The sequence below is a fragment of the Monodon monoceros genome, unplaced genomic scaffold, assembly GCF_005190385.1.
Source record: "Monodon monoceros isolate NGI ecotype Baffin Bay Population unplaced genomic scaffold, NGI_Narwhal_1 Super_Scaffold_15, whole genome shotgun sequence".
Classification (NCBI taxonomy): Eukaryota; Metazoa; Chordata; class Mammalia; order Artiodactyla; family Monodontidae; genus Monodon; species Monodon monoceros.
This window is the reverse complement of record NW_021703771.1, coordinates 49087718-49104441: the sequence shown is the minus strand read 5'-3', so window position 1 is coordinate 49104441 and position 16724 is coordinate 49087718. Positions and strand designations below refer to the sequence as shown.

Sequence of the window (16724 nt, the reverse complement as noted above, 5' to 3'; positions counted from 1 at the left end):
AAGAAGGAATCTACATCAGCCATTCTAACTTTAATACATTTTGATATGTAGTACTTTCATTATTAAGCTCTTATAAATATTGAGAAATTTCTATCTTGCTTTTACTCTTTAAATCCATGAAATATTTGGAATACATTTAAGTTTCCAAATGTAGTTTGTTTGTTTTTTACTACTATATTTTACTGTTGACTTCTAATTCATTTCTGTTCTTTTCAGAAAATATAGATTGCATAATATGTATCCTCTTAGGTTGGTTGAGATTTTGTGTTGTAGTACAGGGTCAATCAAAACAAAAATCTGTCCTTGCTTGAAAAGACTATTTTATGTTTTTTATTGGAAGTAGAGATATTCTAAGTTTTTAATATTTCCACCAATATTTTGTTTTGTCTGCATATGTATAATCATTCACTATAAAAGTTGATTTGTCCATTTCTCTTTGTAATTCTGGGGTTTTGTTTTACATATATTTTATGCTATTAGGAACATAATTCACTGTTTCTTGGGAACTTTTTATTATATAGTATTTCATTACTGCTTTGCCTTAAGTTTTATCCTGTATGTTACCAATATTGCTAAATATACTTGGCTTTAGTTAGTATTTGCAGAGTACATGAGTTAAGAATGTGTCTGATAGCAGATAGCTCAGTAAGACTTTCTTTTTCTCATAAAGCAAAAAGTCTCATGGAATACTATCCAGGCATTGACTTACTGATGTGGTTTGAGACCCAGCCTCCTCTTCTTTTTCGTTATTAATGTTTTTTTTGGGGGGGTTTTGCCCTCAAGTTTGCACTTTTGAAGAGGAAAAAGGTTGTAGAGACAAATGGCTTCTTTTCATGATGCTTTGTCTTTTATTTAGGAAAGAAATCTCTTCTCATTAACATTTTTGTGAACATCTTACTGGATTTGCTGTATGGCCACTTCTTGCTGGATGGGAGTTGATAAAAAAAGGAGTTTAGATGGAGGTTGGGTCAGCCTGTTAACACAAAGTATATTTTTCATCTCTTTATTTCCTATCATTCAGAGCAGTAAATTTTGAATTTTTATCCAGTCTGATAATCTCTATTTTTTACTAGATGAATTGAAGTTTTTTACATTTTTGCAATGCTAATATTTGGGGCTTATTTTTCTTATTTTGTACTTTCTATTTTTATTCTATTTTCTTTGCTTTTCTCCCTTTATTGCCTAATCTTAGATCAATAAATTTTATCCTGTTTTTCCCTTGGTTTTGACTTTATAAGTCACTGTTCTGTTTCTTTTTTTAAGTGGTTGTTCCTAAATTCTCAATATACATATTTAACCATATGTTTTCCTAAGAAAGTAAGAAATAATTGGGTATTTATATCATGTTTTGAAAAGCATTATGGAGTTTAGCATACTTTGACCAGTTGCTGCTCCTCTAAATACTCCATGACTGTCTTGTTTTAGTTATCCAGAATTTTGGTTTTATATTTTTTAATCACCTGATTTATTTCTTCACACAGATATTAAATTTTTTGACATGTTTATTATTTTAGGCCATTTGTTGAAACTTGTAGGCCGTTCTTTCTGATAAGCTCACTTTTTTCGCTAATAAGTTTCTAAATATAGTTATCCTTTAATTGTTCTTAAGGGTTTGAGGGTAGTAAACTGTCCTTATCTTTCTGTGTCTGATAGTAGCTATTCTCCTTCCAGCCCACACAAACCACCCCCACCCTGTCCACAGCTTTTGAGGGCTCACATTCTCTCTCCTCTAAATGGTAGTTTATCTGGGTATCAAAGTTTTGATAGACAATCATTTCTTATTGTTATTTGAGGCTTTACTCCACTGTCTTCTAGAATAAGTAGTAACTGATAAGCCTGTTAGTATAATCACTTTTATTTTATAGGTCATATCTTTTCTCTCTCATAGCTTTTAATTTCTTTTTGGGGATGTTTGCTATTTCTGTGTGATTTAAGTTTATCCTGCTTGGTACTTTTTTTTTTTAATTTTTATTTTATTTTGGAGTATAGTTGATTGGTACTTTGAATGTTCTTTTGATTGATAGACTGGAGTGGCATCTTTCTTCAAATCTAGAAAATTCTTAGTATTTTTCAAATATTTCTTCAATTCTCTTGAAGCTTTTACTAGATGTATTTGAAAACTTATAGTATGTTCTGTCTCATCTGTTTTCTCAAACATTTATTTCTTATCTAGCTACCATTCAATTCAATAATTCTTTGTGGCTGAGAGTTTTCCCATTTGCTTTTTTAAATTAATTAGTTTTTGGCTGTGTTGGGTCTTCGTTGCTGCGCGCGGGCTTTCTCATTGCGGCGAGTGGGGGCTCCTCTTCGTTGGGGTGCACGGGCTTCTCGTTGCAGTGGCTTCTCTTGTTGTGGAGCATGGGCTCTAGGTGCGCAGGCTTCAGTAGCTGTGGTATGCAGGCTCAGTAGTTGTGGTGCATGGGCTTAGTTGCTCTGCGGCATGTGAGATCTTCCTGGACTAGGGCTCAAACCCGTGTCCCCTGCATTGGCAGGCGGATTCTTATCCACTGTGCTACCAGGGAAGTCCCCCCATTTGCTTTTTAAGTGGGTTTTTAAACAAATACTTCCAAGATTTCTAATGGGTTTTTAAAAAAAATATCTACCTGTTTTTCATTTCTGCTTTTTGCTTCAGTTTTAATGGAAGATTAAAATATTTCCTTTGAGTATCATAAATAAAGCTAGTCATTATTTCTAAATTATTTCAGCTGGAATGGATTCATTTAACAAATGTTGATTCTGCTGGCTCTTATCTTTAGATGTCTTTTGAAGTTTGATTTCAAGTGCATTTAAAAATGAGTCTTTTTTTCCTTCACTACTTTCCTCCCTTCTGCCCTCCCTCATTTCCCCCACTTTCTATTTCTATATTCATTCTTCCCTGTCCAGCAGTTTTATGTTTTTTTCTTTTACCCCTATGTTTTAAATAAACATTGTATTGGCATTTTGAGGCTCCTGTCAGTGATGATGAGGATACTGCATATACTGTTAAAAGTTAGAAGATGAGGGCTTCCCTGGTGGCGCAGTGGTTGAGAGTCCGCTTGCCGATGCAGGGGACACGGGTTCGTGCCCTGGTCTGGGAAGATCCCACATGCCGCGGAGCGGCTGGGCCCGTGAGCCATGGCCGCTGAGCCTGTGCGTCTGGAGCCTGTGCTCCGCAACGGGAGAGGCCACAACAGGGAGAGGCCTGCGTACCGCAAAAAAAAAAAAAAAAAAAAAAAAGTTAGAAGATGAATTGATTATCTGCTCATTTCTAGAAATGAAGCTTTCTCTGTATCTTCAAGTCTCCCTAGGCTTATGGCTTGTCAAAAGCCCCAATTTTAGTCAGTTTTATACATATATAAGTATTTTGTTTATATATTTATGTATATAAATTATATATTTTAATTAAACATATATTATTTTTAGTAGTCTTACCCAGTCATGAATCTTAAGCAGTGAGCTTACTGCTGGTCATACATCTCATATGCAACTCTTTGAGTCCTTTATATCCTTTTGGAGCCAAATTTGGTTTCCATTGCTTGCATTTGCCTCAGAACTAGTCCTACTTCTTTGTCCAAGGGATATATATTTTGTGTTTGAACATAGTTATATCTTTGGCCATTGCTGTGTGATCACTGATCGATATGTGTCGGCATGTACTGATTGTTCCTTTTCTAATCAGAAAAGTTCTGGATTTCAAATCTCTTACCAGTTTCAAAACATACTTCTGAAACTTCCTTGGGCAAAAAAAGGCACACTTTTCCATGCTCTGTTTCACTGTGCATATAAACATTTGATTTTGACCTATTTTAATATCCAGGTTTTTTTTTCTAGGCAAGTAGGACTATCCAGTAGGGTGGGTAGAACATTTTCTCTTACACCTGATACTTCAGATGAAGTGCTGATATCCTCTCCTGTGTTTCCAAATTGCTAGCTCTGACTCTCCTGTTTACTGTGTGTCTTCTGAATGTTTCAAGTTGTTTTCTTTGTCCTTTCTTTTTCTCTGGAGAATGTTACTGGCCTTTTAGAATTATTTTGAGAAAAAATGTTATTCTCCAAAAGTAAGACTAAGAACCAATGACAATAAAGATAAAATGCCTGATATGCTTTAGAAAGTCAGAAGATAGATACTCCGTAATAAAAAGAAAGTATAGAAATAATGGAGAGTCGGGGCTTGGGGAATCCAGGCACAACAGAATTATAATAGGAAAACAGAATGAAATTAAGACCTGGTTGAGAGAATCTAGGTGTAATGAAAATGCTGACATGTTCAGTTAATACTTGATTCATTTAGTGAAGGAAAATTATTGGATAGAAGAAATAAAAAAAACAACTCACTGTCAAGGAAACCATGATGTTTATCTTATTTTTAAACATTTGAGTACTTTGTAGCCAATGTGTACTCTATAAATTTAATTGTTAGTAGTATTAAGCTGTTTTTTGTTGTTGTTGTTTTCAGTTTTGAGTACAATAAAGACGTTCATACCTTTCTTTTTACCTGTTTCAGTATGGCTTGGGAAGAGAATTTGTTAGACGATTTACTAAATTTTGCTGCCACTCCCAAAGGACTACAACTTCTTCAAAGAACAGGTGCCATCAATGAATGTGTGACATTTATGTTCAGCCAATATGCAAAAGAATTACAGGTGCGAATTACCATCTGCCACAGGCAAAAGGAACTTTCCTTTCTGTAAAAGCCATTAAGAACATTATTCTGTTTTCTTTGTGTGAAGAGATTATTAAACCTCAATTAAAAAACCATATAGCATTGTAATATTTAACGATATTTTTTCAGGAAAGCTTTAGAGAGTTGATGTTGGTATCTGTGAGTATTTTACAGGCTGAAACAACTGGATGAAATTGAAAAACTCAGTTAATCATCTAGATGTTTTATAAATATGATATCAAACATCTGGCTATACTAAAACTCGGTGGAATTCCAGGAGAAAAACCTTTTGGGTCTAAGTGTATGTGTCATTGGGAGTTTGGGGTTCACATTTTGGAAGAAATAAATATATTTGTAGAGGGGTTTTGTTATTGGTACTGTTAAATAAAATTTACTATAAATTTAGCCCTTTATCAGACAGAGATCTTTGAGGTATATTCATTTTGCTGTTACAGTAAATATCCCTAGATGTCAGGGCTTCTTAGGATCATAGATATGCTTTTAAAAGTGTTTCCTTTATCTCTGGAAGCTATTGTTTCTTGATGTTCAGACTTCTTATTGTAGCCTAGCAGAAGGGGCTAGGGTCTCTTGGGGATCTTTTTTTTATAAGAGCACTAATTCCATTCGTGAGCACTCTCTACCTTCACAACCTAATAGCCTCCCAAAGGCCCCACTTCCTACCATTACTCCCAGGGCTTAGGATTTCAACATAGGAATTTTGAGAAGAGATAGACATTCAGATTATAGCAAATATAGAAGGTTTTCAGGCTTTTAGTTTACATAAATTGTGTTTTGATCTGCTGGTGAATTTGAATTTCTCCTTGTGTACTAGTTAACCATTTGGGTTTCCCTTTTTTTTTCTTTCCATTTTTGAAAATATTCAAGTGACTGAGAGAGATTTTTCTTTCTCATTCAGATTCTTGAGACCATGTAGACATAGCTTTTTACTGTTGTGATAATATACCTAGGACTAGATGTCATTTTTTTATATTCATAAATTTTAAAACAATCTGGTCTTCCTTTTAATATACTGTTCGTTTTAATAGAAGATGTTGTTCCCTGGACGTCAGTAACTTACAACCATATAATTTAGTACAATAGTTTAATGTTGATTTACACCATTCAAGACATTTTTTGAACATTTAGATTCTCAGTTATCTTGTAAGAAGGCAACTAGACTTTCCTTAATTTTGCTGAAGAGAAATTGGAGATCCAGGCTGGTTATAAATTATCTGCTTGTGTTCACACATGTAGTTATTGATGGTAGTAATACTGGAACTCAGATTAGTCTTAACAGTATCTGTGAAATCTAAGTCTTGTTTAGTGAAGCCCCTCTAGCTTCTCTGAAGTTTTCCTCTGCCCTTCCTTTTTAGTATTTAGTGTTGATCTGGAAGACCCCTGTGGCTGCTAATATCTGAATCAGCAGTGTCCTTTGGGATGATTGATGAGTAAGGTGTTTTTCCCATTGTCATGGAAGAAGGCAAGTGGGAAAAAAGATAGACATTTATCTTGCTGTACTTCTGTGTTATCCCACTGCGGAACTAATGGATGATAAATTAAGGAAAATGGAAAATAAGAGTAATAAAAATGGAAAAGGAAGGCAAATTTATAGAGAGATGAGCAGCAAAAAATTTTAAGAAATAAACCTAATTGTTTCCCATGGTCTTTTAGTCCCCCCTGCCTTTTTTTTTTTTTTTGCCCTTAACATGGAATGTGTAGTTTATATTTTAAAAATTTGATAAAAACATATCCTTATCCTTTTAATGAAATGTTGAAAAATACAAATTCTAAATGGTTAGCTCTGTTTAGAAGTCAAACACTTTGTCTAAGGTCAGGCTGAGCTATAAAGTCTGAGGAAGGAGGAATATTTTATAACGTCTTTATTTTCTTATTCTGATTTCTGCTAAGGGATACTTCTCAACTTTACCATGAATACATGGATGATATTCTTTGTGAAATAACAAATTATTTAAGGTTTTCTACAATGTTGTTTAGAAACCTGTATAATAAATGAGGATTGTGTGTGTGTGCACATGTGTGTGTATATAACTTCCTTCTTTAGGAAAAAAATCACATTGCCTCTAAAACTGTCATTTTTAAGAAGATACCATTATTCTGTTTAAAGTCATTTATTTGAAAGCCCAGTTAAAAAACTGGCAGTCAATACAGATTAATTAATGAGAATTTATTATCAAAGAACCAACCTAAAGAATAAAATAGTAAGATAACAGAAATTAGAATTGGAAGGAGTTTCTCTTCATCTGGTCCAAAGTCCCTTATTTTATATATAAAGAGACTTAGAGACATAGTGACTTGTTTAGGGTCATGAAGCAACATAGTTTTAGGGCTGGTTCCAGAACCTAGATCTCTGAAACAAGATTATCAAAAATATTACATTAGTATTAACTCACTGATTGTTATAGTTTGAGTTTTTTCTGCTCTTGTTATCTTTTCTTGAAAGACTGTCCAGCATTTTAATAAAGAAATCAGTAACGCTACATGTAACATGTAAGTAAAATATTAGCATGCTGTGTTTTCCTGCTTCTCATTATTCCTTATTTATGTTAGGTCAGCAGGCATAAAAAGTTTGGCTATGGAGTTCTGGTTACACACGTGGCATCAACAGCAGCAGGTGCAGTAGCACTACAAAGTTCAGGTAAGTTCTTTAGAATTATAATTTAAATAAAATGAGTGAGTCTATGCAAAATTTAACTGCCATGATCAAGTATCAGGTATTTCACTCAAAAGTTCTTTTTCCCAACTTAGGCCTTAGGTAAAAAGAATGTTATTGGGATTTCCTTTTTACCTTTTCTCTTCCGTGCAATCCCACTAGGAATTTTTTTTTTCTCTGTAAAAATATATATAATTTTTTTCTTTCCTCAGAACAATGGTGCATAATGATCTAAACTGAGTTATATTTGATGGCTTTAAGAAGCCTTCATCTTATAAATCAAAAGTTTGTCATCCTCTCTTGGTATAATTGCATCTGATAGGATTTAATGCTCAGTTTCAGTAAATTATATATAAATCAAGATTTCCAGTCATAATAATCACACATACATGCCATTTTCTTATTCCTTTTTCTCTTCCTTTCTTGAAAGATTCTCTTTCACCCACTTAATTTTCACCACTATTTTTGGAGTTTGTAGTTGGCATGTATTGAATATTATCTACTACAGATTGGATTTTTAAGACATTCTAACATTGGGAGATTTAATATATTGTATATTAAGGTTATCTGAACCCTGAACCAGAGACAAGATGTAATCTCTAATAGAGATGCTGTGATTATATTTAAGTCTTAGAAGTGAAGAATCATAACATCAGTGGTCACTATTGATTCTCTCCTCAAATGTAAATATTTTTCTATAGTGTATCTTAAATATTTTTTGGCTGGACTAATTTGGAATACTTATGAAACACGTTTCTTGCAGAAGCTGCCCTAAGCTGAGCCACTTACTCTTTTACTTAAAATAAAATCCAATTTATTTATAGTATTGAGGGACACATTAATGGAAGCATTTGAAGACTAGATTCAATCCCAGATTTTCTTGTTGCTCAAGTCATTAAGCTTCTAAACCTCATATATCCAACTTTTCTTGAGAGGATTAAATGCAGTTTTTCATAGGACAAAGGAAGGAAGACTAACACTGCTCGAGTTCCTCTGATGTCTTGGTACTATATTAGGACCTCTGTGTATATCATCCCATTTATACTTTATGGCAACCCTCAAATGCAACACTTTTCTCAGCTTTCAAATCGGGAACTGATGCTCTTAGAAGTCAAAAGATTCAAGGACATGTAACTAACAAGCTGGCAGATTTGTAACTTGAACACTGCTATTTTCGATTTCAGAGCCTATATGTTTTCCATTGTACCAGAGGACCCTTTCTGCTCTAATGTGTTATTATGAACTTACTGATTTATGATTAGGTGTTCTGTCTTGCGCCTTTCCATATGCTTTGATTCCTCATAAAGGAATTTGATAATTGGGCTTAATAATCACTTTCATTTAGATTTATAGTATCTGACTCAGGAGAATTTAAAGACTATATAGAACCAGAAGTTGTATGAAGTGGAGAAATGTTCTAAGCATATGGAAATGCAAAAAAATTGTTACACTAAAGAAAGGGAACACACACTCTTTGATTGTTTACTGTGCCTCCAGGACACCTCCTTCTTTACACACATACACTCCAGCTTTCAGGCTGCATTTCACTATTAGCTTATTTGCTGAGTAACATGTAAACCTTATTTTTTTCAGGAAAACATGCTCGGAGAGGTCATTGGCTAAAGGATAAAAACTGGGGCTCAAAATTCAGTCCTCTAGGGAAATAGTCTTTGAGAGTTTAGGCATTCCATAGTTATATGATACTGAGGCACCAAGGATACAAGTATGTCTTCTGTCAGTGTGGACCAGTCTTGTTAGAAGGATAATTATGTCTTTCCTCCATAATCCAAAGAAGTAGTATATTATAAATATGATGTAAAATTCTTCTTAGGGTTTATTAATGCACTTTTAACTGAATTATGGGCCAATCTGGAATGTGGAAGAGATGATGTTAGGGTAACCCATCCCAAATCTACTCCAGTGGACCCTATTGACCGAAGCTGTCAAAAGGTAAGAAATGATTTAACTAACAATGTATAGATTTGAAATATCTCTCTCAAATTACTTCATCCAGACCTTAATCTATATTCAGTTACAACCAGCAGCCTTTCCTAATTTTTTCCCTCCTTTCTTTTATTTCTAAATTTTTATTTTTAAAATAAACTTAGTAAAAGACAAATACCAGTGTTCCCTGTGAATTGTCTTGCAAGGACGTTTTTCTTTTAGGATATTCCTACTATAATTTTACTCAATTAATAAACAATACACACCAGACATATTAAAAAATCAAAACAACAAATGCCGACTCAAAGGAAGTAGAAAAAGAACAAACAAACCCAAATTTAATAGAAGGAAAGAAATAATAAAAATCAAAGCAGAAATAGAGACTAAGAAACCAATAGAAAAGGTCAGTGAAACTAAGAGCTGGTTTTTTGAAAAGATAAATAAAATTGATAAACCTTTAGCCAGACTTCTCAAGAAAAGAGAGGAGCCAAATAAATTGGAAATGAAAAAGAAGTTACAGTCAGTACCACAGAAATCATGATATTACTATGAACAATTATATGCCAATAAAGTGGACAACCTAGAAGAAATTGTGTATTTCTAGAAATTTATCCATCTCCCAAGACTGAATCAGGAAGAAATACAAAATATGAGCAGACAGATGACCAGTAATGAAATTGAATCCGTAATTTTTAAAAACTCCCAACAAAAGTCCAGGATCAGATGGCTTCACAGGTGAATTATACCAAACATTTAAAGAGTTAATGCTTTTCTTTCTCAAACTATTACAAGTTTGAGAGGAAGGAATGCATCAGAATTCAGTCTGTGTGGCTGGCATCACCCTGATTCCACAACAAAAGACTGTGAAAAAAAATAAAAAATACAGGCCAATATCACTGAATGTAGTTGCAGAAATCCTTAATAAAATACTAGCAAATCAAATTCAACCATACATTAAAAGGATCATACACCATGATCAAGTGGATTTATCCCAGGGATGCAGGGATGGTTCAGTATCTGCAAATCAGTTGTTGTAATATACCACATTAACAATTGAAGAATAAAAATCATATGATCATCTCAATAGATACAGAAAAAGCATTCGACAAATTTCAACATTTATGAAATTCTCAATTCACTGATGTATGAATGGATAAAGAAGATGTGGTATAGGCATAGAATGAAATATTACTCAGCCATAGAATAGAATGAAATCTTGCCATTTATGACAACATGGATGGACCTAGAGAGTATTATGGTAAGTGAAATAAGTCAGATGGAGAAAGACAAATACCATATGATTTCACTTTTTTTTTTTTTGTATGGTAAGTTCTGGAATTTATTGTAAAATGAGATTTTTCTAACCACAAAACTTATCTTTATGTTTAAGGCTTTTCCTATATGTTGCTTTATTCAAAAAATATTTTTGAAGTTAAAATTAATTTGAGTAGTATTTGGTCAAATATGAACAACTACAGCAACAAGGCTGCACTGTCTGTGAATGTGAATATGTGAAGAAGAAACATCATTTACTAATTTGTAGAAGATGAAAAAGTTAACATATGATTTCACTTATATGAGGAATCTAAAAAATGAAGCAAATGAACAAACATAACAGTCATAGATTCACAATAGACAGGTGGTTGCCAGAGGGAAGTGTGGTGGGGAAATGAGTGAAATAGGTGATGGAAATTAAGAGATACAAACTTTCAGTACAAAATACATGAGTCAACGTGATGAAATGTATAGTGGTGAATATAGTCAATAATAGTATAATATCTTTATGGTGGTAAAGGTGGTCAAAATGTACAAAGTTTCAGTTATAAGTAGGTAGTAGGGATGTAATGTACAATATGATTAATATAATTACCAGTGCTTTATGTTATATGAAAATTGTTGAGTAAATCCTAAGAATTCTCATCACAAGGAAATTTATTTTTTCTATTTAATGCTGTATCTATATGAGATGATGGATGTTCACTAAACTTATGGTAATCATTTCCTGATTATGTAAGTCAAATCATTATGCTGTACACCTTAAACTTATGTAGTGTTATATATCAATTACCTCAAACTGGAAGTAAAAAACAAAGCTGAAACAAAACCCAACCAACCAAAACTAAGAAAGCCTTGAACACTTAGACTCAAATCTAATAGAAAATTGTCATGATTATTTGAAGGAGGGGGTGGGCAGAAGATTTGACACTGAAGAGAAGAAAGGTGTCAATTAGTAAAGTGCCTTGAAAGTCATGCTAAGGAGTTTAGACCTGATGTTTAGTAATGGGCAACCACTGCGTGCTTCTGCATAGGGGATCCAAAGAATGAACTGTGCTGGAGAAAAATATTCAGATTCTTGTCGATAAGACAAGAGCAGGAGCTTAAAAATTTCATGGAGAGATTAACTTGGTAAGATTGCACCAGAAAATGCGTGGGTTTTGATAGGAAAAGCCATGGCTTTTTCTAATAACTATATTTAGATTACTTGAATTTCCAGTGAATGTAGTTAAAGGATAAAGATAGCCTTGTGACCTGAGTGCTATAATATATAGAATTTATTATTATCTTGCTCCAGAGCCCCAAAGTATTTTTCTTATATTTTCTTATGCATCAGATACAACAGTGCAAAGAATGAGAATGATTGCTCATTTCATTTTTTGTCAGAACCTAACTTTCAAGAGATACGTGATATTTTAAAGCATTTTCCAGTTCTCATTTATGTTTTGTTACAGTTATGTATTGTTAGGACATAGATTATTGTTGACGTTAACTATTTTGTACTTATCATAGATGCATATATTTCAGTTATATGGATTGATTAGGCTTATTTTAAAAATTGCCCTTCGCATTAATGAGTCTTCCTTGGATGTGGTTAAAAAAAAATGAACCATTTGAACGATTGGTTGTTTCTCCCCCTCCCACCTACCCCCACCCCAGTCTTTTCTAGCACTGGTGAACCTGTTATCTTATCCTGCTGTTTATGAGCTTGTAGGCAATCAGGGTCTTCCTGATAAAGAAGAATATTCTCTTCGTGAAGTCCCAACGAGGGTTATTGTAAGTCATTTTCTTTTAATCTTTCACTCTTATAGTGCCGCTTTTTAAGATCTGTAGTAAAAATGCAATTTAACAGAAAAAAAGGTATACTAAATCACATTTAAAGACTGTTTGATTTATTAACCTATAGAATGTTAGCTTCTGAATTATCTGTAAATGGAATCTTTGATCCGGCTGTCTAACAGTGGTGGCACCTATTGAAATAACAAGGTTAAGGCTTCCCAACTAGGAAAGAGATTTGGCATATATAGAAGTATGTGTATGAATTATTTTTAGGTGACTTACGTTAATAAATTGTATCTAAGGAGTCCAGTGCATTTTCTGCCTATATTTTAAATGAACTACATATTACTGCCCCATGAGGGCAGTATATACATATTTATTTAATTTGAGACTTATTTTATATTCATACTCTAAGATGGGTAATTTGTTTTAATCATTCAGAGACATTTAGTTCCTCATCTTTGGGTAAGTTTATGAATTGAACACACATAAATATGTGTATATATGCATTAGTAAAGAATTATTTAGTTCTGAAATTCTGTTGTTAATCATTACTTTTATTTCTGGTCACTTTGTCCTGTGTGTTGTCTTTTTTTTTTTTTTTTTTTACAGTTTTGACATTTTGAATTCTTCTAATTCTTTTGACCCTAAACATTTTATTTTTTTAAACTTTCTCTACTTTGGGAAATTTTTTATGATTTATGTGAATGAAATATAAAGATAGGTATTTTTATTATTAAACTTTTATATTCTTGAAGTGTTCCAATTTTATCTTATCCTTACTTGTATCTTGGCACTTCTCTTTTTTTGCTTGTTTAATTTTTAAATTTATTTCTTTATACAGCAGGTTCCTATTAGTCATCAATTTATACACATCAGTGTATACACGTCAATCCCAATCTCCCAATTCATCCCACCCCCAGCCCCACCCCCCCGCAGCTTTCCCCCCTTGGTGTCCATACGTTTGTTCTCTACACCTGTGTCTCAATTTCTGTATCTTGGCACTTCTTAAGTAGTTTTATAATTAGCCATTTATGCGCCTGTCTTCCCTACTATACTGTGAGGGCCTGAGAGCAAGTAGGATATCTTAGTCATATTTACATATAGAATATAGTAGATATCCAGTGAATGGTTTTTAAAAATATTTCTAATATTATTACCTTTATTGAAATCTGTTATGGAACACAAGTACAAATGAATTATTTAATCTAGCGCAATCGCTTGGATGTTTGTTCTCAAGTTTTCATGGATGTTCTACAGTGCATAGTCAGAAATATCTTTCCACTTATGTTAGGATTGATCTTTTAGTTTTTTTAAATAAATTTATTTATTTATTTTTGGCTGCGTTGGGTCTTTGTTGCTGCGTGCGGGCTTTCTCTAGTTGCGGTGAGCAGGGACTACTCTTCATTGCAATGCACGGGCTTCTCATTGCGGTGGCTTCTCTTGTTGTGGAGCATGGGCTTTAGGCGCGTGGGCTTCAGTAGTTGTGGTGCTCGGGCTCAGTAGTTGTGGACTGCGAGCTCTAGAGCACAGGCTCAGTAGTTGTGGCGCACGGGCTTAGTTGCTTCGTGGCATGTGGGGCCTTCCAGGACCAGGGATCAAACCCTCATCCCTTGCATTGGAAGATGGATTCTCAACCACTGGACCACCAGGAAGTCCTGCTCCTCTATCTTTGAGATTACTCCTTAGTGGTACGTAGAGCTCTTACTCATGCCTTTTTACAGTTACATAGTGCTCTTGTGTGGATGTACTAGAGTTTATCTAGTTGTCTATTGGTGAACCCTTGGTTTCTTTCAGTCTTTTACTATTATCAATTATGCCAAAATTAATAGCCTTGGCTTATCTTGTGTTTACCAGTATGTCTGTAATTTTTTTTTTTGTATTGCTGCATAACAAATTGCTACCAACTTAGCAAATTAAAACACCCACTTATTATAGGTCAGAAGTCAAGTACTGTGCACCTGGGTTTTCTGCTCAGAGTATTAAAAAGACTGAAATCAAAATGTTGGCCAGGCTGAGTGCTTGTCTGGAGGCTCTGGGGAAAAATCCATGATAACAAATTCGTTCTTGTTATTGGCAGAAGTCAGTTTCTTATAGTTGTGGGACTGAAGTGCCTGATCTCCTGCTGGCTGTCAGCTGGGGGCTGCTTTCAGGGCTTTGTCGGATTGTTCCCTCCATGTCAGCATTGAAGAACTTCACTCATGCTTGAATCTCTCTGACTTCCTCTTCTGTGACCAGTCAGAGAAAACTCTGCTTTTAAGTGTCTCATGTGATGAGATCAGAGCTACCCTGATAATCCCCTCTTAAAATCAACTAATTAAGAGCTTTAATTACATCTGCAAAATCTCTTCATAGCACTACCTATTGATACATTAGTGTTTAAGGCCTGAGAATCTTGGGGCCATCTTAGAATTCTGCCTACTACTGATTTTTGGGCTGGATTTCTATAAGTGGGATCCCTGCATTGAAAGGTAAATTCATATGTAATTTTGGTATGTATTGCTAGATTTCCAACCACAGGGAATAATTCTTCTGCATTCCCATCAATAAGATATTACAGTGCTTGTTTCCTGACAGGCTCATAGAAGATAATGTGGTTGGTGGTTTAGATATTTGTCTGACAGGAAAGAAGTGTTAATTTATATTTTTCTCATTATGAGCAGAATATCTTTTCATGTGTTTAATGTCCATTGACGTTTCTTCTTCTCATAGTGGTCTTTCAACTTATTTTTGCTTTTTTTCTATTTGTGTTATGTTTCCCAATTTTAAGAAATTCTTTGTACTTTAAGAATATTTGGCCTTCACTCTTCATGGTTTCCTATTGAATATCTACCAAAATTCTAAGCCCTGGAACAACTTCCAACTTGTACTTGTGTATATTAAAGATGAATGACACAAAATATTCTTTTCCTCTGACAGATATATTTTTCAATTGCTTTTCTATTTCTTTTCTATTTATATACATTGTATATTAGGTTGGACCCCTTTAGTTATTGGAGAAACTCAATTTGAATTAGTTTAGGCAAAAAAGGAATTGACTTACCATCTTGCAATAAAATCAGGGACAAGTGGAAATAGAACTTTGAATTCAGTCAGGTCGACATCTGTCTCTCTTGCTTTCCCCACTCCCTTTCTTTTTATTGCTCTCCATTTTGACTTTATTGAAAGGCATATACATAGTATAGTGGTTAAGAGTTTGTATTCTGAAGCCAGACTGCCTGGATTAGATTCCTGGTTCTGCCTCTTACAAGCTGTGTGACCTTGGACAAGTTTGACCCATTTTCTCCTCTGTTAAAAAGAGGGCAATACTGTTACTATCTCAGAGTTGTTGTAAGAATTAAGTGAATTGAACTAAATTAAATATAAAAGTTTAAATCACTGACTGGCAGATAAGTGCTATATAATTGTTTGCTGTAATTATTATTAATATGTTCTTCTGCAGATGGTGTCCTCTATAGAAGAACACACGGGAGGGACTACTTGTCATTCCATACTGACACATTCACCATCCCCCCTTGTATTAGTTTCCTAGGGCCACCATAACAAATTACCACAAAGTGGGTGGCTTAAAACAACAAATTTATCCTCTCTTAGTTCTGGAGGCCAGAAGTCTGAAATCAAGGTGTCAGCAGGACCACATTCCCTCCGAAGTTTCCAGGGGAGACTCTTCCTTGCCTCTTCTCATTTCTGGTGGTTTCAGGCATTTCATAGCTTGTTACTGCATCCCTCCAATTTCTGCCTCCATCTTCACATGGCCGTCTCCTTTTCTTTCTTAAATCTCCCTTTGTCTTTCTCTTATAAGAACACTTGTCAATAGATTTAGGGCCCACTTGCCTAATACAGGATGATCTTATTCTCAAGATCCTTAATTTCATTACCTCTGCAAAGACCCTTTTTCCAAATAGGGTAACAATCATAGGTTCTGGGGATTTAGAACATAGACATATCTTTTTTTTTAGAGGGAGTCACCGTTCAACTCACTACACCACCAGAGTGGCATTTTCCTCTACCTCCTGTCTATAGACTGAATGTTTGTATACCCCCCAAATTCATATGTTGAAACCTCATTCCCAGTGTGATAATATTTGGAGGTAAGGTCTTTATGGGGTGACTAGTGCCTTATTAAAAACCCTAGAGAAACCTCTCACCCCTTCTGCCATCTGAGGACACAGCAAAAAGATGACTGACTGTGAACTAGAAAGTAGGTCGTCACCAGACACAAAATCTCTGGCAACTTGATGTTGGACTAACCAGGCTCCAGAACTGTGAGAAATAAACTTTCTGTTATATATAAACCACTCAGTCTATGCTATTCTATCACAGCATCCAGAATGGACTAAGACACTCCCCACTTTGAAAAATCCCAAGGGAGGACCTTAATAGACTGAGTTTTGTTCATGGATGTTTATGGAC

The 16724-nt window shown here is 34.4% G+C and overlaps 1 protein-coding gene across 7 annotated transcripts in view; it reads left to right on the top strand.

The window, feature by feature from the left end:
- The window catches only part of TBC1D32 (TBC1 domain family member 32), a 185340-nt gene that overhangs the window by 72028 nt on the left and 96588 nt on the right, over window positions 1-16724 (top strand). For all 7 annotated transcript variants that reach the window (XR_003793726.1, XM_029224009.1, XM_029224008.1 and 4 more), the window contains 4 exons: window positions 4484-4622; window positions 7211-7298; window positions 9145-9263; window positions 12192-12308. Coding sequence is in view for 6 of the 7 variants with exons in the window: in XM_029224009.1 (XP_029079842.1) it covers window positions 4484-4622; window positions 7211-7298; window positions 9145-9263; window positions 12192-12308 (463 nt within the window). In the remaining variant the exon portion in view is untranslated. The remainder of the gene's footprint in view (window positions 1-4483; window positions 4623-7210; window positions 7299-9144; window positions 9264-12191; window positions 12309-16724) is intronic.